The sequence below is a fragment of the Haliotis cracherodii genome, unplaced genomic scaffold, assembly GCF_022045235.1.
Source record: "Haliotis cracherodii isolate W230 unplaced genomic scaffold, xgHalCrac1.p SCAF_18, whole genome shotgun sequence".
In the NCBI taxonomy this organism is placed as follows: domain Eukaryota; kingdom Metazoa; phylum Mollusca; class Gastropoda; order Lepetellida; family Haliotidae; genus Haliotis; species Haliotis cracherodii.
The window spans coordinates 15,619,282-15,640,429 of NW_027266273.1; the positions used below are offsets into that span (position 1 = coordinate 15,619,282).

The 21,148-nt window shown below is 38.5% G+C and overlaps 1 protein-coding gene across 2 annotated transcripts; it reads right to left on the reverse strand.

Moving 5' to 3' along the window:
- Positions 1–6,027: 6,027 nt before the first annotated feature.
- Positions 6,028–19,930, reverse strand: LOC139465307 (uncharacterized). Of its 2 annotated transcripts, none has more exons than XM_071246993.1 (8): positions 19,754–19,930; positions 15,077–16,109; positions 13,274–13,375; positions 11,326–11,451; positions 10,754–10,855; positions 8,948–9,163; positions 8,225–8,351; positions 6,028–7,164 (listed from the first exon to the last, which is right to left on the reverse strand). In XM_071246993.1, the coding sequence occupies exons 2-8, from the start codon at positions 16,086–16,088 to the stop codon at positions 7,017–7,019; spliced, it is 1,833 nt and encodes a 610-aa protein (XP_071103094.1). In that variant the 5' UTR covers positions 16,089–16,109; positions 19,754–19,930; the 3' UTR covers positions 6,028–7,016. The 2 variants fall into 2 exon arrangements, with proteins under 2 accessions (XP_071103094.1, XP_071103095.1); XM_071246994.1 differs by lacking the exon at positions 19,754–19,930 and adding an exon at positions 18,097–18,139.
- Between the last annotated feature and the right edge of the window lie 1,218 nt (positions 19,931–21,148).

The following is a 21,148-nucleotide window of genomic DNA, read 5'->3' on the forward strand; positions in this document are numbered from 1 at the left end:
CTTAGTTTCTGAAGCATTCATACATCTAAAGTCATGGAACTTTATATTTACATTATTCTTAACAAATCCTACCACATCATGTCAGTTGCATTTATGTGAAAGGTCACGGTCAACTTTGAGGTCATTGTGCAATGTAGTCATAGTTCTACCAAGGTCAAAGTCATAGTTACCTCAACAGGGATGAAACTTTATATCAACATGTATCTGTTCAAGTCCATGTCTATCAAAGGTCAAGGCCATTTTTTAGGTTATTATGGAATATGGTTGCATCATTCATGGCAGTTGCTGCTGTACTTTCATTTGTGCAATCCTGAGACTTGATATATAATGTTTTCATCTGAAGGTGTTTTGATCACGATCAGGTATCAGGTCTTTGAAAGGCATTTAGAAGTGATACACATAAGGAACAGAATACATGGATGTCAACTTCTTTATTATGAGGAACATTTCACCTGATGAAGGAGTAAGCACATACTCCGAAACGTTGTGTTCCTCATATTAAAGAAGTTGACATCCATATATTCACTTCCTTAGACTGGAAGTAGACATTATAATACTTTGGGAGCTGAGGAAATGCTGGTGAAGGCTCTGCTCCTGTATTTTGAAGTACTTGCAAACACGTCTTGTTATTAAATGTCCGCACATCAGACAGTATCCAAAGATAGGACCCTTCATTTTTTTCCATATGTTTGAAATGTCCTGAGTGCATATCAAGTTGATTACAGTACATAAAATGTTGTGTATTATTGACCTAATCAATGCACCATGACAAAATGACAGCCCCAAGTCCACATTCTCCAACTGCATATGAATAAGTGAGTGAGTGAGTGTTGAATTATGCTGCCGCAGTCAGCAATATCACAGGTGTATCAGTGTCACCTGTAAACAAGCAGGTCTGTTTGTTTTGGATGAATAAATGATATCATTATTACTTCATGTTTCTTGGTTTGGATTTTCAGGTATATATATACATGGGACATGCGGAATAATACAGTATGATTGAACACATGTAACTGTGTCTTGGGTATATTTTTAGATGCAAGACGTATGTAAAATCAAAAATTATTTCTAAGGGATTCTTTGACGAAGAACTTGAAATCATGTGCGCATTCTGATTGTCTAGCAGATACATATTATTGTATTATATAGTTATGTAAATATCAGTTTTAAGTCATTTAAGCGTTGCATTGATATTTGTATAATGACAATTCCTTTAGGAATTGCAGGTATATTATTTCCGATTTTAACTAATGAATGTATTTTTTCTATCAACAGGTTTGGTCATTTTTGATACAGACTATGATTATAAGGACACAGAAGGTTGGGTCTATTATTAGCTCTATAGTTAGTTTCATTCTAATATGATTAAGGGTAGATAGGTAGGGCTACCACATTATTACATGGCCTGATTTAATGAACACCGATTGGATCATTCAAACTCTTGATCTCTTTCCTAATTCAAATCTGCACTTCACATTCACTCTTTGCACCATCAGGATTGCAATGGAGTCATAAACAGATGCAAATACCTCACAGGTTAGTTTAATCTTTTACATTGGTTTATGAGTGTGTACACTTTATATGTTATATTTCTATTGTGTGGGTTTAAATAAAACCAGTAAATTCAACCTTAACAATGGTAAATCTAACCTAAATGTAAATAACACTTTAGTCAGGTTTTAGTATATTTCAGAGTATAGAATTAATACAAAAACTATCAAATAACTCATATAATTCATGTTTGAGTGATTGGTTGACTGATTTCATATATGAGAGGAAGAATAGTGTATATGTGAATGTAAGTACGAATGTGATTTTAGCCTAAGTTGTTTTGATGTGTTCCATGTGTTTGTAATGATAATAGATATGTTGATTTGTAGTTACTGTAGAATTAATGTTGCATATTGTTTACACAGATTTTAGGTACGCTTGGTATATCTGGCTTGGTGGAGCTTGGTGAACATCGTGTGCACCCTAGTGCCAAACACCGGGTAGGAACTATGTTATTTTGCATTCTCGTGTGTATATGTGATACGGAGTATCACATCTATTCCATTTGATATGCGTATTGCATTAAGACGTCTGTGTCATATTTAATTTGAAGATATTTTGAAGATATGAGTTAGTCAAGGAATTATCTCCCCTTGTTGTATTGTCATACAAATGGCATTTATGTTACACCTAATTTGTGTAATGGACTGTTTTTAAGCCTCAAGTATATTGTATGACGCTGTATATATTGAATGATATATTGTTTCAGGGTGTGTTAATTGACCGGAATAAAACGTTCTCACCGCGTAACCAGTGTCTTGGACCTCTGATGTTGCCTCCACACTAAAATCGGTTACAATTGGTTTGTCGTATTTTCGCACAGAACATTCATCGAAAGGGGGACAAGTCTTCTTGCAGGTTACGGAAAGGGGCGAGTGGTGACGAATGGAGTGAACAGGGGTCAAGGGTCACCCAGTGCAGGAGGCTTCAGTTGTCACTTGGTCAACAAGGAATTTCTCAAAAATGTCATGGGTGAACAGGGGTCAAGGGTCACCCAGTCGTCCAATGAGCTGCTTTAGATGTGCAGATCGTGGGTTTGAATTCCGGTTCACCCCGTTTATGTTTTAGGTTTGTCAGCATCCTACCCATGCTTGTGGGTTTCACAGAGTGGCAATCATCACTTTGGGCTTTCCTCCCACATTAAGCTGACATGCCATGATATAACTGGAATACTGTTTAAAGCGTCGTTAACCAACTTCATTCACCCACTCCTTGGGTAAACTGTCGCTAATTATTTGCTGTAAAAAATTGTATGTTTTACAGTCAAGATGACAAACATGGAGACAAATCTCAAATGAAAAGATGACAATTACTGTATTGCCACTCATGATGCTACAGGTATCAACAGATCCGTGTGGAATCCGGCCACTCTTGGTAAGATATAGCTCTCATGTTTCACTTTATTGCGCCTTTTTTTCAAAAGTAACCTACCCCAGCACAATGTTGATATCTTATTTCTTTTCATTTGCCCACATTCATCTTGAAATCCTGGCCAAAAAATATGTAAAATAATGGTTTTAAATTGATCTTCCCAAAATATGAAATCTTGACATTTCTTTTAATTATTACAAAATACAAGATTGTGACTGAAAGCTTTTTATTATACAAAACAAAATACGTGTGAACATTTCTTTTGAGCATACAGAGACAATAATTGAGTACAGAATATTAATTGGACAAATAACAAGTGCAAAAGTGAGCGTGGCTCACTAATACCCCCAACCCGCCTAGTGTGTCAGTAGTTACAAATTAAATAGCTAGGATAGGGTTAGGAAGGGTTCCCCCTAGACTCCAATATCTGAGAGTTTTCAGACGGAGGTTAGGGTTTGAAACATTCATAAAAAAATGGAAAATTAATAAAAACTTTTTTTTTCTTTTGACTGCACCCCTTCATATGACACAGATTGTATGTACTAAGTTTGAGATGAATCCACTGAATAGTTTAAGAGAAATCGCGCGGACAACATTTACAGACGGACATTTGGGTTTGAAAAATTCATAAAAAAATGGAAAATTAATAAAAACATTTTTTTTCTTTTAACTGCACCCCTCCATATGACACAGATTATATGTACTAAGTTTGAGATGTATCTACTGAATAGTTTAAGAGAAATCGTGCAGACAAAGTTTTCAGACGGACGTTTGGGTTTGAAAAATTCATAAAAAAATGGAAAATTAATAAAAACAATTTTCTTTCTTTTGACTGCACCCCCTCCATACGACACAGATTATATGTACTAAGTTTGAGATGAATCCCCTGAATAGTTTAAGAGAAATCGTGCAGACAAAGTTTTCCGTGGACGGACGAAACCTTGGTATAACTATATACCCCCGACATTTTGTCAGGGGTATAATAATCACTCTTACATACTGATGGAAATGGATAAGGGAACACTTAGTTTTGATGCAGTAACATGATATGCTATCATGGGTTCCCAGCCTTGCCTACCAAATACGTGTTGGAAACAGTGTACACAAACACATCTCAACATTTAATTCTGACGTGTTGAAATTGTATGCGCGCTATTTCAAATGTATTGACAGTAAAGCTTATTTCCCAATATTTTTCATTGTTTCTTTATTCGTTTCCACCAGTATAATGACAACTATGAACAAGACACTATGTAAAAAGTATAACTGTGATCAACATAAATAAAGTGTTAGAGTGAGTGAGTGAGTTAATGCTTTACGTCACATCGGCAATATTTCAGCCATATCGTGACGATACAGTGTTAGGACTATTGACAGTGGAAAATCATAACACAGAAAATATAGGCAAATATATTGGTACAGCTGTTAAAATAATTTATCTATTATACACGATAGCTATGTTGCATTTACAGGTTTTTTTTATAATTTACCCAATGCCTTCACATCAGTTTCATTCTCTTATAGCACTGCTTGAGTGAGTGAGTGAGTGAGTTGGATTTAATGCCACTTTTAACAGTATTGGAGTTATATTGCGGCATGTCAGCTTAATGTGTGAGGAAAGCCCAAAGTGATGCAGATCTCAGACGTTTACCACGAAACCCACAAGCACAAGCACGGGTAAGGTGCTGACAAGGTGCTGACAAACCTAGAAGCATAATCAGGGAGAACCGGGTTCGAACCCACAATCATAGGTTTCGGGCGTGCCCAAGGGACGCAACTCTGCAAAGAGAATCGCAGCGCCTTAGACAACTGGGCCGTCCGTGCTCCCAGCACTGCTTGAACAAAAGAATTAAAATACAGAGTAGTTTGAAAAGATATTAAAAAAAAACAAAAGGAGAGCTTGTGTCAAAAGCCATGAAACCCTGAGCAATTTTGAAAATAGTTTAGCGAATCAATATTAGAAACATTCCAACAATATCTCTGTACGAAGTGAGGAATCAAAACCGGTTTGCAGCCTGCTGACGAAACACCACTTGGCGATCCCCGATCCTGACTGCCATGGAAGGCCACATTTGGCCTGGCTTGATATGCTCCCCTCTCCCTACCAATTTCCAGCCTCAGTCTGGATGTTGCACTTAGTGCCCTGTGTGAAACTATAAGTTTGTGTCTTTGTGACGAGGCATGGTATCTCAGTGGACGGGCACTATAAAAATCAGCATTAGTCCGGACTAGTACAAGCAGCTAGACAAAAGAAACATGTCGCTATATAAGTGCAACAATCTTGGACGTGACATTAAACCATTTCACCTCACCTCACCTCTGTAGTACTTGACTAAAGTACTGTCGGAATTATTAATAGAGTCGCATGCTCATATTTCCAGTCTCAGACCTCCCTCATTGGACTTAGAATAAATCTGAACTTGCTGTTTTTGTTAGAATTTTTCTCCTGTAAAATTGTCAATAGGACTCCTTAAATGTGACTGAAATACTTCAAACCACGTGTAGTTAGATTGGTAGTTACTTGATATTTAAATAGCAACAGTCTGTGAAACATTCTATCTTGTTTTATCAGGCAAAACACATTTCCGACAGTACTTCAGATAGAACACATGCTTGGAAGTTGATGCTTGAGAAATGCAGGATGTACCAGTCCATGACATTAGGGAACAACTATTGCATTAGTAGCGCAAATGTTGTTTTTTTTTATGAGGTAATGAAGTACTATTGCAATAGTAGATAAGACCACGATTGTCACTCACAAGTGCAGAGTTGCGTCCCTTGGGCACACCAGAAACCTATGATTGTGGGTTCGAATCCCAATTCGACCTGATTATGTTTCTAGGTTTGTCGGCACCATACCCATGTTCGTGGGTTTCACGGAAGAGGTAAACGTCCGAGACCTGCATCACTTCGGGCTTTCATCCCACATTAAGCTGACATGCCGCCATATAACTGTAAGACTGTTAAAAGTGGCATTAAACCCAACTCACTCACTCACACTCCACTAGCCTGTATCAAAGACTAGTTTCTAGCCTTGCCACATCAGAGTCACTTTTCTTGGCTCGACCCTTGTGCCACCTCTCGTAGATCAAAAGTTATGCCCCTTGCAATGAAAACGTGATTTCCAATAAGATCGCTGTTCTTATCTCGTATAGCTTCACAAAGATGGCGACTACCATAGGCGACGACCTAGTTGATCAGATAATGAAAATATTCACGATTTCATCCCTGACACGAAAACATAGGCAATCGTTTGGGGTTTAAAGGATGAAAAGACACATTCGTGTCAACAAAGACAGGCAGTGGTAAAGCACACCGATTATGGATGTTGATTTTTTTAAAATGTTCTTTGATTGGACTATTGATATGTGCAATAGTCCAAACATATTTAGCACAGGAAAGTGGGTTTGATGTGGCAAGGGTGGAAACAAGACTTTGATAAAAAGGTTAGTAGACGCTCTTGCCTCGGGAAGATGTGTTTGTTATGACACCACAAGTCATCATGGTCAAGCTTTGAGTTATAATACCATGCTCAAAAGGGTGATGCTGGTCACAAGACAGATGTAATTGCCTCCCACAGATGTGTCTTTGTTTCTTGTAATGATGACATGTGTCACTGGCATTTTTCATTCAGCTCATAAAATCCTGATGCTGATACCGACACACAACATTCTCTACCCCCGTGTGGGTTCAGGGTTGGGATTGCTCCCCAGCAAACCTTCACTGGTCGCAAGAGGCAACCAAATGGATCAGGTCGACTTGGTGACTTGGTTTTATTGCGTGTCATACCCTAATGGCATGGATCGATACTCACCATATCAATAACAGAATTGTCTGATCCAAACTTGAATATTTACAGACTACCTTCATATAACTGGAATACAGCTGAGTGAGGCGTTAAACAACAAACAAACAAACAAACAATAAGACAAACACAACATTCTTTCCCTGCATGATTGCATATATACTATGTTCATTTTGATAATATTGCATTGAAAATCTACTTTCCACATCAAACACTGATTTGAGTGACCTTTTGGCAAAGCTGTTACCTGTTTGACATGTAGTATACATATAGTAGCAAGTTTAACATATCACAGCATTGATAAAGCCCTTGAGAATCTCAGAACATCACAGAATTTTAGTCCTATTTCTGCCTTGAGGTTTGTGTAGAAGAACTCTGGTGCATTTTTCTGTAGTTTCTTCAGCTCAAAGAGTAAGCCTCCATCAAAATCGGAGAACCTGGGAAAGAATAGGACATCCTGCAGTTTTTTGTTTTTTGTATTAAACATAATGTTAACAGAGACAAATATCATGACATAGTTGCCAGTTGTTAGTCCATTTCCATTATCTAGTGAACATAATCTCATTTGTACTATGATAAATCCCTGGATATACCATCTTCTCGAGGCAAGAGTGTTTGACTATAAAAGTCCAGTTTCCACCCTTGCCGAACGAGACTGGAATTTCCAGGCTCAATCATAGCGTAACCAATGGTTATTCAATACGAGTTATGTCCCTTCTATGTCTCTCCTATTGACCAATCAGATTCACTCGATATGGCTGAAATATTGCCGATGTGACGTAAAGCATTAACTCACTCACTCACTCCAATCAGATTCCACCTCTCATATCACTTTCATTTGCTTCAAACAAAATGGCGTCACCCAGTCAAGACAAACTGATTGATAATCAAGATCTATACTTAATAAAAACAGATCTTACCTCAGGATGTGCATCAAATAACTTGAGCACCTTGATTAAACACATGAAAAGATTTGCAAAATATCTGTTGACGCGAAGTTGGCGATACACATGCTTTGCAAATCCTGCAAATCTGCACATTGAAATCCATGTTGTTTTGATGTTTAGTTTGTTACGTGATTTTGTTTGGACTTGGCATAGACTCGTTAGTCAAGCCAAAGTGTAACTCCGGAATTCCAGCCTTGTTCAGCAAGGGTGGAAACTGGACTTTCATAGTCTGTTAACGCCCTTGCCTCAGGAAGATGTGGATACATTGGCCACCATAGCTCAATTTTGGAGGTGACATCACCACCTGCCGACGGGACCTTGTTTTATACCATTCATGCCAAGTTCCAGGCAAGGTAACAACAAGTACCATCTTTCAATGTCTTTTGGTATGAAACAAAGGGGGATCGAACCACCAACCTTGCACTCTCCAGGCTGACACTCTATTCACTAGACCACAAAGGCTGAATATATCATTATTGAATTGACGTGTACTTGAGTGTTTTAGTCTTATAAATATATTTAATAATAATATATGATAGTGTGCATATACCTTTCTTTCACATGATCAAATCCCGTGGCTGACAGCCAATCAGCAACTTCCTTCCTTGTCCAGCAACTTATTGATTGGCTAAGAGAGTCGGTCAGCAGACTTGAGCCACTGGATGACATGAACATACCTACAACAATACACAAGTATATCTATCAACTGTATTACACATTTGACGTGGACATGCTTGTCCTATTAAAATTCCACACAGTAATATCAATAAAGTGAATCTTTTGGGCTTTACAACAAATGAATTCTAACCAAAGGGTACATGATAACAGCTGTATTTGTTGTGTAAGACATTAGATTTCTTGAAAGATACTTACTTCATCTACATACAGTCAAGTCCCGTTAATCCGACATTGTTGGTTGCATATGATTATGTCGGATTAAGGAGTATGCCGGATAAACGAAATTAGGTTGTATCAACGTTCGTGATCGAAAATTGGACAACTACGCGACAGATAACGATACGAACACGTAGGAAAGGGAAAAATGAAATATTCATATTGTTGTGTTTCATTGTCAGCGGAATATGCGTCAACAAGCTGAATGGGCTTGTACATCAATTTTCCATTTTTATGAATTTTTCAAACCCTAACCCTATCCTCGCTTATTAATTTGAAACTACTGACTCACTAGGTGGGTCGGGGGTATTAGTGAGCCACGCTCACTTTATTTTCTTGTTTTCAAAACCTTTAGCTTGATTCTTCATCACATGCTCACCATCTGCTAAGTCATGAATGCTGGTGGATCTGATCTTGCCTCTGTTGCCCAACTCACGGTAGAGTTTTATCATCTGTTTGTCAACCATGTCTCCCTGGCTGAAGTCAAAATACAACCTTGACCCCACAAGCATCCCCAGCCAGCCATCTGGCACGAACTTTGACTGTAGACGGAGCGGTATTATATCCTTTCGCAGACGGAAGATGTACTCAGATTCTGGAGAAGATGATTCACATCAAAATTAGCAACCTGTTGTTCACTTGTTGCTAAATCAATAGCACAGGTACTATATGGGTATAAAGGACGTTAAATTGAACAGATCTGGAATATCTCACAACAATCAGAAGATGTGGACAAGGTCCTTGTGTAGGATGCTACCAGCCCACTGCTGATCAAGGTCATCAAGCAGAGTTGTGTGCAGAACCTTTGACAAGGAGAACCTTGTTTATATGCAGATCATATTGATACAACTGATTTGGAAAGTTATTTGGGTAAAATCATGGGCACTATAAAATGATCAGCATAAAATGTCCTTAGATTTGGACAAGGGATTTACTTCTGCAAGAGTGAGTGAGTATGGTTTTTACGCCGCTTTTAGCAACATTCCAGCAATGTCACGTTGGGGGACACCAGAAATGGGCTTCTCACATTGTACCAATGTCAGGAATTGAACCTGGATCTTCGGTGTGACGGGCAAACGCTTTAACCACCAGGCTACCTGACCGCCCCTACTTTTGCAAGATGACAGCACGAAATATGTATGTGTAAAAAAAAAAAACTGGTACATACTTCAAACCAATATACGAGGTGCATGTTGACATTAAAACCAAGTTGCACAAGACAAAACCAGATTGCACCCTGTACCCATAAACTTTCCAATGTTGAAAAGAAATCTTTAAGTACCCACAAGACCAAAAAAGCAAAACAAATTACACATAAAAAGGAGTTACTGACTTAGAATAGAAAATAAGCTGAGATGCATTCAAGTGTTTGAGGGTGGATGTTGTGTTAACATGTAAGGTTAGACACAATTTTTAAAAATGTTTTGACATGCACTTAGTGCATGTATACATAAATATTAGGTTGCATTTTTCAATAACAGGTTGCACTGGTGCATGTTTCATATAGCTAAATGGAGCCCTGTACGGTGCAACAATTACTGTAACACGTGAAATTAATGCGTCTCCAAAAGAATGCGACTGCTGGCCGCTTGCCAAAAATGCGACTCAATATGAATGCGACACCCCCTCCTCTCAAGCATCAGTGGATTTATATCTAAACAAAACGTCCTCTGTCAGGTTTACAGGAGAATCCTCACCTTAATCCAACCTTACATTAATCCAATCACACACCAAATAGCACCGCTTATTAGTGCTGAGTTGAGTACTTCAGCTAAAATAATACGTGCGCGCTGGCTTGTGTCGGCCTTTCATGCAGTCGCAAAGAGCAAAGACACCATGTTGGGTGGCGTCTGTCTGGACTTGCAGGTGTGATAAGTGATGACATGAGATAGTAGAACGCTTGTCTTCACCCCAGCAGTATCAATTCACAGGATGTAATTAGTGTTTGAATGACATTGTTTATGTACTTGTTACAAGTGCTGCTCAATAAACAGTGGAATACATAGTTGTTTGTTTTCAGCGTATGTCTAAGTTGGTATTTCTGCTATCCAAAATGTCTTATTGTTGATATAAATGCGATGTTTAATAATGCGAGCAAAGACATCTGGCATTTTTCGCATTTAATTCACGCTCGCATTAATTTCACGTTTTACAGTAACTGTTTAAGTAACAGGACTCTTGGTACCAGTCCTGCAGCTGGGACTCTGCTTGTACTTTTCGGACATACAGATGAGCACCACTGCCGCCTTCTCCACTGCCAGCGCCATCGCCTCCAGGGTCGACCCACCTGCATAGATACTGCAGTGTGGGATATCTCAATACGTTATTCCTCTTTCATTACTTGTGTTACAGATCAACCAGTCAACTCAATAGATTCATATCTGATTTTCAATATGGCCACCATGGCACTCTTTTTATTCACAATTATTATGTTTCAGTTTATATTTGTGATAAAAGTCTGTAACACATGTTATGAAATTGGTCTGGCCTATTTTGGCCAAATAAGTGCTACTTTCATATATTTCATCTGTTCTGCCATTTCACGGATTAGCCTGATTCAGTGAAGTTAAGAATGAATATATCTCAGCTACATCAATATTTTTCCAACTGTTATAGTGTGGCAAACGCTATACAATTAAAAGAAAAACATAGTTATATAAAATCTTATGTTTTAATGAGAATCTGTCAGTTTATCACTTAAGTAGAAGTTAAACAGAATACATACATGGACGTTATTGCGTCTTAACATCATCTTACTCATATTTTCCACATCCATCCAGACTTTGAAGCCAGCTTGCCTCAGTCTGTCCTTGACCTTGATCATGACATCCTGAGCATCCCATTGGTAACTAATCATCACATGTGGGGTGTTGGCCTCGAGGTCTGGAGACACAAAACAGGTACCGTATTCGACGTAATAAGCGCCCATATATTAGCTGGTGAACAATCCCAATTGGCGCCTCTTCCGATTAATCAATTTACACAAGACTTATTTATTCGTGTATAATACACTCTCGTGTGTTATTTGCACCCATAATTACGGGCAATTCAATTCTGGAAAAATATGTTTGTCGTGCAAAATACGCACAGACTTCTTTTGTATCATTCAGGCTGTCAGTATAAACCACGAAATTTACGATCTTTCAACTCTGGTTTTTTTTCACCCAAATTCTAATAAGAGCCCGCTATTTTTAATTTTAAGAGCGCCCTGGGCGCTTATTACGTCGAATACGGTAATATATATGTATATCATCACATGTGGGGTGTTGGCCTCGAGGTCTGGAGACCCAAAACAGGTAATATATATGTATATCATCACATGTGGGGTGTTGGCCTCGAGGTCTGGAGACACAAAACAGGTAATATATATGTATATCATCACATGTGGGGTGTTGGCCTCGAGGTCTGGAGACCCAAAACATACTTTTTGGGTTCATTTTTGGCGATTAGGTGCCTCACTCTGTCAGTTTGGGTTTGACCACTTTCTAAATGGCATTGTGTACTTATAGCTTTTGGCCATGGGAGCCATGCCAATTTACACTTGTCAGAGGGGTACACAAAGTACGTGATCTAGACTACCAATTGTCGGACTTTCATTTTTGTAGAAGTTTGGTGGCTGAGTGGGTGAGATCGCAGATTTTGTGTGCTGGCGATTAGGTGCCTCACTCTGGCATCGAATCCCGGATGAGACTCAACCCCAAAAGTACTCGAATCTGAACCTTACTAAGAAAGCGTTATCCCAAATATGACATTTGTTACTCTGCTTCTTGTACATACAAATGTGACTAAAGGGAATATTATACACTGTACTTTACAGTCTTTCATATTTTCAAGTCAATCCTCACTCTGGGTTATGAATATATAATACTTTGATGTTGTAAATCTACCTTCCCAATTGTATCAACCACACTGACATAAATATGGTTTCATTCCAACGACCTCCAATTGTATCAACCAAACTGACATAAATATGGTTTCATTCCAACGACCTCCAATTGTATCAACCACGCTGACATAAATATGGTTTCATTCCAACGACCTCCAATTGTATCAACCACACTGACATAAATATGGTTTCATTCCAACAACCTCCAATTGTATCAACCACACTGACATAAATATGGTTTCATTCCAACGAACTCCAACTGTATCAACCACACTGACATAAATATGGTTTCATTCCAACGACCTCCAATTGTATCAACCACACTGACATAAATATGGTTTCATTCCAACAACCTCCAATTGTATCAACCACACTGACATAAATATGGTTTCATTCCAACGACCTCCAATTGTATCAACCACACTGACATAAATATGGTTTCATTCCAACGACCTCTAATTGTATCAACCACACTGACATAAATATGGTTTCATTCCAACGACCTCCAATTTTATCAACCACGCTGACATAAATATGGTTTCATTCCAACGACCTCCAATTGTATCAACCACGCTGACATAAATATGGTTTCATTCCAACGACCTCCACTTGTATCAACCACACTGACATAAATACGGTTTCATTCCAACGACCTCCAATTGTATTAACCACACTGACATGAATATGGTTTCATTCCAATGACCTCCAATTGTATCAACCACACTGACATAAATATGGTTTCATTCCAATGACCTCCAATTGTATCAACCACACTGACATGAATATGGTTTCATTCCAATGACCTCCAAGTAACTGTACCTGGGTCCAGTGACATCTGCTGGTCATGAAATATTTCCCATAATGCACCTCTTGCTGCATGGCTGACGGACTTCTCCTCACATCTTGCCAGTTTCTGTAGAGCTGTAAAGAGAACACAATCAGTGAGTACAGAGCTCTAGATAAGCTGTGTATTTGTGTAAAACATGCATTAAATAAACTGAAATACAGACAAATATAACTAATGGGTATATTACAACTGTTAGATAAAACGATATTTATCAGTTGAAAGCGAAATTCTCTTACCGACAGTTACATTGTGATAAATACTTGTACGACAAACAAACACGAATATCAATGCGTAGTCCTTTTGTATTTTAAACAGTCGCTGATTGGTGATTAAAAAAACAGGGTCTTTCTTACAATGATTGATTTTGCAAACAAACATGGCTTCCCAGAGAGGGGGCTGCAAGCAGATAGGTACACTACTATTCATTTAGTTTTAAATGATTTACAGGGATTGTTACTAAACAGGTTTTCAAGATATATATAATACCCAAATGTCAAGAAACAGGTGGATAAAACAAATTTGAAAACCCTCTAAAAATGGATACCCAATCAAAATCAAACCCCTGGGTAAAATACCCAAATAACCAAAAGCTGATCTAGAGCTCTGGTGTATACAGTGTGTTTGTTTCTTGCCTAACACAACAGTCAGCAATATTGCAGCTATATGATGGACCAGACAATCAGTTATTGATATTGTGAGCAATCATCCACTCTATTCGGCCGAGCTTGACCACCTGATCCATGTGTTGCCTCCTGTGACCAAGCATAGGTTGCTAAGGACCTAATCTAACCAAGAATCCCCATAGAGTTCTATTTACAGAAAAACTCCATTATTAAGAACAATATGCCCGGTTGTGCCCGAGTATGTTTCTGGGTTTGTCGGCACCATACCCATGCTCGTGGGTTTCACCAAAGTGGTGAATGTCTAAGGCATGCATCATGGGATTTCCTCCCACATCAAGCTGACACACCGTGATATAACTGGAACACTGTTCAAAGTGGTGTTAAACCCAACTCACTCACTCACAGTATGATTCCCAGAGAAACTTCCCTGATTAACAAGGTTCAGGATTAATGAATCATGGTCACCAAGTAATGTTTCCTTCATTATCTGGACATACCCAACAGCACCCAAGTCAGTTGTACAAAGTCACAACATAAGTAGTATTATACTAGTATATAACATGAGTTGAGAGGTTTGTAATTTGGGAATATTTATTCACATTTGATGTCACTTGGGGCTGAATATTGGACTCTGAGAAGGCCTAGATAAATCCCTGATATATCATATACCGGTAATTGAAAACAAACCAGGTTGGCCAATTTTTAAAAAGATGTTGATATGGAGATGGAGATGATGTTGAGAAGGAAGAGTACCATGAAGTTCAACTGAACTGATCATCAAACCACGTAGGATCTATTCAGCAAAGTGATCTTATCAAATTATGATGATTATATTTCTTTCTTTGTTTTATTGTTGTTTAGAGCCACACTCAGCTATAATCCAGACAGAGGCCTGTAAATATCGAGTTTGGATCAGACAATCCAGTGATTAATATCATGAGCATCAATCCACACAATTAGGATATGATTACATGCATCTGCGAGTCTGACCACCTGATCCTGTTAGTCTCACCTCTTACGACAAGCATAGTCGCCTCTTACGGCAAACATGGGTTGCTGAAGACCTATTCTACCCCAGATCTTCACAGGTGTATAATGATTTTAACTCAGATACATCAAGATTGATTTATGAATGATGTCTAAGTTATGTACCTTTAATGCATTCTTGATCCTCTTTCAAAATAGTTTTATTTTCTTTGGCAAATGAAAGAGCCCATATTCCTGTTGCCGCCAATGTTTTCTCCATATCGGACTCAGACAGCAGCAGGGATCGGAGACAAGGTACAACACCACAGTCAACAAGCTTCACCTTGTTAGTGTCATTGTGAGCGATATTGTTTAGCCCTTTCACAACCTCCACAGCATTCATACCATATTTGGCAGCAAAGTGATCCACCGACGTCAAGCTCTCTTTTAAAATATTCACTATGAATTTCAGCGTATCCGAACTTGCACTAATCACTTCATTTTGTTCCTCATCTACTAAATAGGATATGATTATAAGAGATTTTGCCTTTACCATCGGATGGGAACAGGTTGTAAAATTATGGAGACTCTCTATTCCATTTGAGTTGATAAGAACGGAATGACAATCTGAATAATTTCTAACACAGTTGTGTAAAATTCCAAACAATGCTTTGATATAATATAGTTTTCTGTCATTTTCTAAGTAGTCCTTTGTATCAGAGACCTCCTTCAAAGACTCTAGAATCTGAGGCAGTAGGCCAGACGTAGTCATCTGTTCACACACTGCCATCGAGCTGTCACAGCAATTCCACACAATTGACAAAGAATTCCGCAAGTTCTTCCAGGGGTACAACACCTCAGAATTAAAGATGTCCTCTTTCTGAGCAGCTATCCACATTTGCTGGAACAGATCTACAAACTTTTCTTTGCCAAATCCTCCAATGACCCTTGACCTCATGTCTCTGTCGGGTGTGTATCGGGACAAGTTCCAGAGGTATTTAATGTCGGCATAGGCGGCCTGAGAGAGGTACTCTTCACTCACTCGAAGTTTGGAAAGAGTCTGGGACAGTTTCTGCACCATGCTCTCAGCGGTGGGAAGGGCTGGCGATGCTACTGATCTCCGGCTCTCTACTGCGGTGTTTGACCCACCGCCAAGGTCATCGTCAAAGCTGTCCTGGGAGGGCAGCCGTCGACTCATGATTCTTTTCCAGGGACAAAACTGTGGATAGTAAACACATAGCTATTCATATTTGTCTTCACTTGTTATAGAGTGAGTGAGTGAGTATGGTTTTACGCCGCTTTTAGCAATATTCCAGCAATATCACGGCGGGGGACACCAGAAATGGGCTTCACACATTGTACCCATGTCGGGAATCGAACCCGGGTCTTCGGCGTACTTGTTATAGAGTCTAAACCATGGAGATGGTCTAGATGATAGGGTGTCTGCCCTGAGAGTGGAAGGTCAGTGGTTCAAACCCTGGACATGTCATACCAATAGATGTCGAAAAACATACTGTATTCGACATAATAAGCGCCCAGGGCGCTCTCAAAATTAAAAGTAGGGGGCTCTTATTAGAATATTATTTTGGTGAAAAAAGACAGAGTTGAAAGATAAATTTCGTGGTTTATGCTGACAGCCTGAAATGTTCATGTACGACATATATATTTCCAGAATTTAATTGCCCATAATTAAGGTTGCATATAACACATGAGTGCATATTATACGCGAATAAATAAGTCTTGTGTACATAGATCAATCGGAAGGGGTGCTAATTGGGATTGTTCACAAGCCAATATATTAGCAAATATCGCCGTGGGCGCTTATTACAGCAGTGCGCTTATTACGTTGAATATGGTACTTTTTGTTTCCCTACCTGGTGCTTGGCATTAAGGGGATGAAAGGATTGGTCATTTCTGAGCCAGTATACTGTGTCGGAGTGGGATATCCATGATAAACTGCAGCCTGGTATCTCAGTGGGCTGGCAGTAACAACGGCGTTAGTCCGGATAGAACAAGCTGTCATACACACACTCCAAACATGCTCATCACTACATATTTGCAATAATCTTAAATCCCATTTCACCTCACGTTATAGATTCTAGCTATCTGATTGGCCAGTTGCTCCTTGTTAAATCCCACACAAGTCGGTTAGCCTGCCTGTGTAGAAGGGCTGGGACGAGTCCAAGTGTACTACCCGGGTACCCGACCCCCTATTACCCGACCCTACCCGGGTACCCACTGCAACTCTCAAGAAAAGGGCACAAAATGTCTGATTGGTAATTGTTTTACCACAGCCCTGGCTAAAACTATTTAGATACATGCATCAAACAATCAGATCATGGGTTCACCGAAGTTGACTGAAGCTTTATCTTTACTCAAACATTTACAGTCAAAAGGAATGTGTGCATCGTTCGAGAGAAATGCGAACATTAGCGACTTGTAGTGTATCACTGAGCTACAATAAGTTTTCGTCATTAAACAATATATCCCGTGACTAACCACGGTTCCGGGTAGTCCTGTGGGTACCCGGGTCCTACTCAGAACCCACCCGACCCGAGTACCCGAGTTACCCGTCCCAGCCCTACTGTGTAGTGTCTTCATAATGTCTGATGTAACGTCACTTTGCTTTTCACGTCATAATTGATCCGGCTCACACTTTGAGCAATTTCTATGTGGTCACAAGATTGATGTTATTATCACAGACATATATTTCACATAATATAATCATTTTACCCTTGTCGATGATAAATGTATTACTGTACATACATGTGGCGCTACCGGGGAGTATGGGATTTTAAAGAGGTGAACATTCGTCTACATCTCTCAAACACAAGTCCATATATCCATTATAGACCAGGATTCAACTCATACAATCAGAGTACAGAACACTGAGGGCTGGGTAGCCGCATGGTTAAAATGTCCACTTGTCACACCACAGGCAATTCCAGATGTGTAAAGCATACTTCGGATGTCCCCTACCGTGACATCTGAATATTGCAGTGTAAAACCATGCTCACTCACTTAGAAAATCTGTATTGATATCCCACAACACATCAATCCTATTTCCCCACAGACTCCTCAAATAGCAAGGGCAGGTAACTCTAGACATTTTATAAATATATATAAACTGTTTTGAATTCATATCAGAGAAATATATATACAAGTCTTTGCATCAATTTGACAATTAGTATTTGTAACAGTATTACAGCTATTCAAGACTTGAGTTGTATGTCAACAGTTTCTTCTTTCTCATACCTAATTTCAAACACTGATTTATGCACTCATAAAACAAAAAGATAATAAAAAAATTTTTTATCTGTTTCTTCATAAAACAAGTGTGCAGTAATGTCTAAATAATTTTTAGGACAGAAATCACAAAACACATCCCGCCTTTGTTTTGTTCCTGCTGAAATATCACAGTACAGAAGCAACTGCACATATTTTCTGAATTATTAAAGAATGAAAACACAACTGCATGCACATCCCCATGCAACAAAAATTAATCAAACCAAAATCTTACAGAAATGATTCATAATGACATGACATATTGTAATCTCGGAATTTATCTAGGATTGGAAGAAGTGCCCAAGGCGGAAATAGTACACTTGTACACAATCTTACTCAAAAAATGCTTCCAAAATGCTTTCTTTTTTCCCATTTACTTGTTCCTTTTCCATAGGTATTTATATTTTCATTATTATAATTATTATTATTATTATTATTATTATTTCAAGATTTTATAAGTTTGTAATACATGTAGACTCATTGTGCAACTTGATTGTATTCGCCTGGCATGTCAAGTTTTGTTGAGCTGCCTACACCCTGCAACTCCTAGTATTCCCTGCTGATATACATGTATATTTCTACAATAAAACATTATAAGTACATACTCTGTGATAGTAAATACTGAAATTAATACTGACATCTCAAGACAATGTCTGCAGCACTTATGGTGATTACCTGTTCTCCTCTTGGCAAATGTCCAAATACCTGTATATCGCATTCCAGCGTGAAAATTAACATGCATTATCGGGGGTTACTCAGGAAATTAAGTACGCACACGCACATTAGACATTAGTACATTTCACTAACAAAAGGGAATGAGATCTGGCTCTTGTTTTGAACCTCCAGCAAATTGTGATTGTGATAGCTTAAATGATGATGATGATGATTATGATGGTGATGATGATTGTATTCATAAACACAGTTCTCAAATATGATGAATATGATGATGATAATGATGATGATGATGATGATGGTGATGATTGTATTCATAAACACAGTTCTCAAATATGATGAATATGATGATGATAATGATGATGATGGTGATGATTGTATTCATAAACACAGTTCTCAAATATGATGATGATGATGATGATGATGATGATGATGATGATGATGATGATTGTACTCATAAACAGTAATATTTTTATCCACATGATCAAGATAAGTTCACAACAGCTAGTTATGTTATTACTTTTTGGAATAATTAATATAATTCGGAGTGATACAATGTTTTTATGCCGTGGTCAACATTCCATCTGGAACACTATGCGTAATCAAGTCCAAACAGGAAAACCAGTGATTGAAAAATCAATAGGCCAAAGATACTATTTTCCTCTGTAAGATGAACACACATGAGTTTTGAAATATTTAGTCTATCACTGAAGTGATTTTAATTTGCTCTTATCATTACCAAACTACCCTGGCAAGCGAATGACATTAGACTGGAAAAACTATAACCATCGCCACACTGTATCCGAAATTGTCCGTCTGAAGTCAGGTTCAATATCAACAAAGGCAAATTCTTAAACCAAACAACTATACATCATGCAAAATGATAATTATGAATGAATACTCAACCAAATTCGTCTTCTGGTCGATATTGGAACACAACAGGAACGTCAACCATTGATGCCACTACACCACATATCCAAAGATGTGCTGACGACAATAAACATGCATACCAACAGACTAAATATCTGGCATTCGCAACCAATATAAATAGAACCTATATCATATCACCATGCACTTGGCGGCCATCGCCGATACATGCTTATTAATGGCGTAAGCATCGAACAGTGCCAAGGAAATAATCAATACTTTCTGATGGGATTAGCGCATCAGGGGAGGTAACTCTTGTTTGCCCAGTGGTTTGGTGAGACGCAAAGCTGTTGCAGAGCCTTCATGCATCGATTTTTGTATCCACGTTGAAGTACAAAGCTCTAGTCCAGTTGTTGTGTGGTGTGTAGCAGTGTATCTCGTGCGTAATGTAAGCACTTGACGTGGACAGGTGAGAATATCGCATCAAGGGAGGTAATAACGGCAGTGTCTCTGCTAATAATTTGTCCAGAAGACCCAGTGTACATAATCCCCCAAAATTTGAATCAGACAACCGGACTTTTGCAAAGTTACCAGACAGATAAAGTCTTTTCAGTCCAGAATTGTCCAGACTGACTAGATAATTTCGAGCATTTGGCCAAAAGACAATGAGGACAGAGACTTAAAAATAAATTGACATTAACACACTGAATACTGTGTTTAACGTTTACAGATGAGTTACCTCTCACACTGAATTAAAACTAGAATGCTTAGCTAATTTAGGGAATGCAATAATAGCCCCACCATTGGCCGTGCAATTTTTCAAAACTGACCGTCCTTCAGCAAAATAGATCGTCTCGGACTGTCGGGCAGGCGGGTATTTTAAACACTGAGATGACCTTTTTCCTGGTGCAAATAACCATAACCGGTGTATGACTGTACAACATGTTTTGTTTGTTTGTTTGTTGTTTAACGCCGCACTCCGCAATATTCCAGCTATATGACGGCGGTCTGTAAATAATCGAGTCTGGACCAGACAATCCAGTGATTGATATCATGAGCATCGATCCACACAATTGAGAGTACAACATGTACCACTTCGTTCGTAATGTATTGTATCCATCGGTGTACTGTATTGTATCCCATAAAAGGTTTATGGCAATATATTGACAATGTACCGAGGTATTTTCAAATATATATATATATATATATATATATATATATATATATATATATATATATATATATATATATATATATATATATATTTATATATATAAACAGACCAAACAAATACGCATAGCATGGCATACGATATAATGTGGTTCATCCTCGATTAGCCTATGTATTGTATCGCCATTCTATTATGATACTGTTAATGAAATGGAGTTTTACATTGGATAGTTGAGGATGAGCATTGCTGTGATGATTGACTAT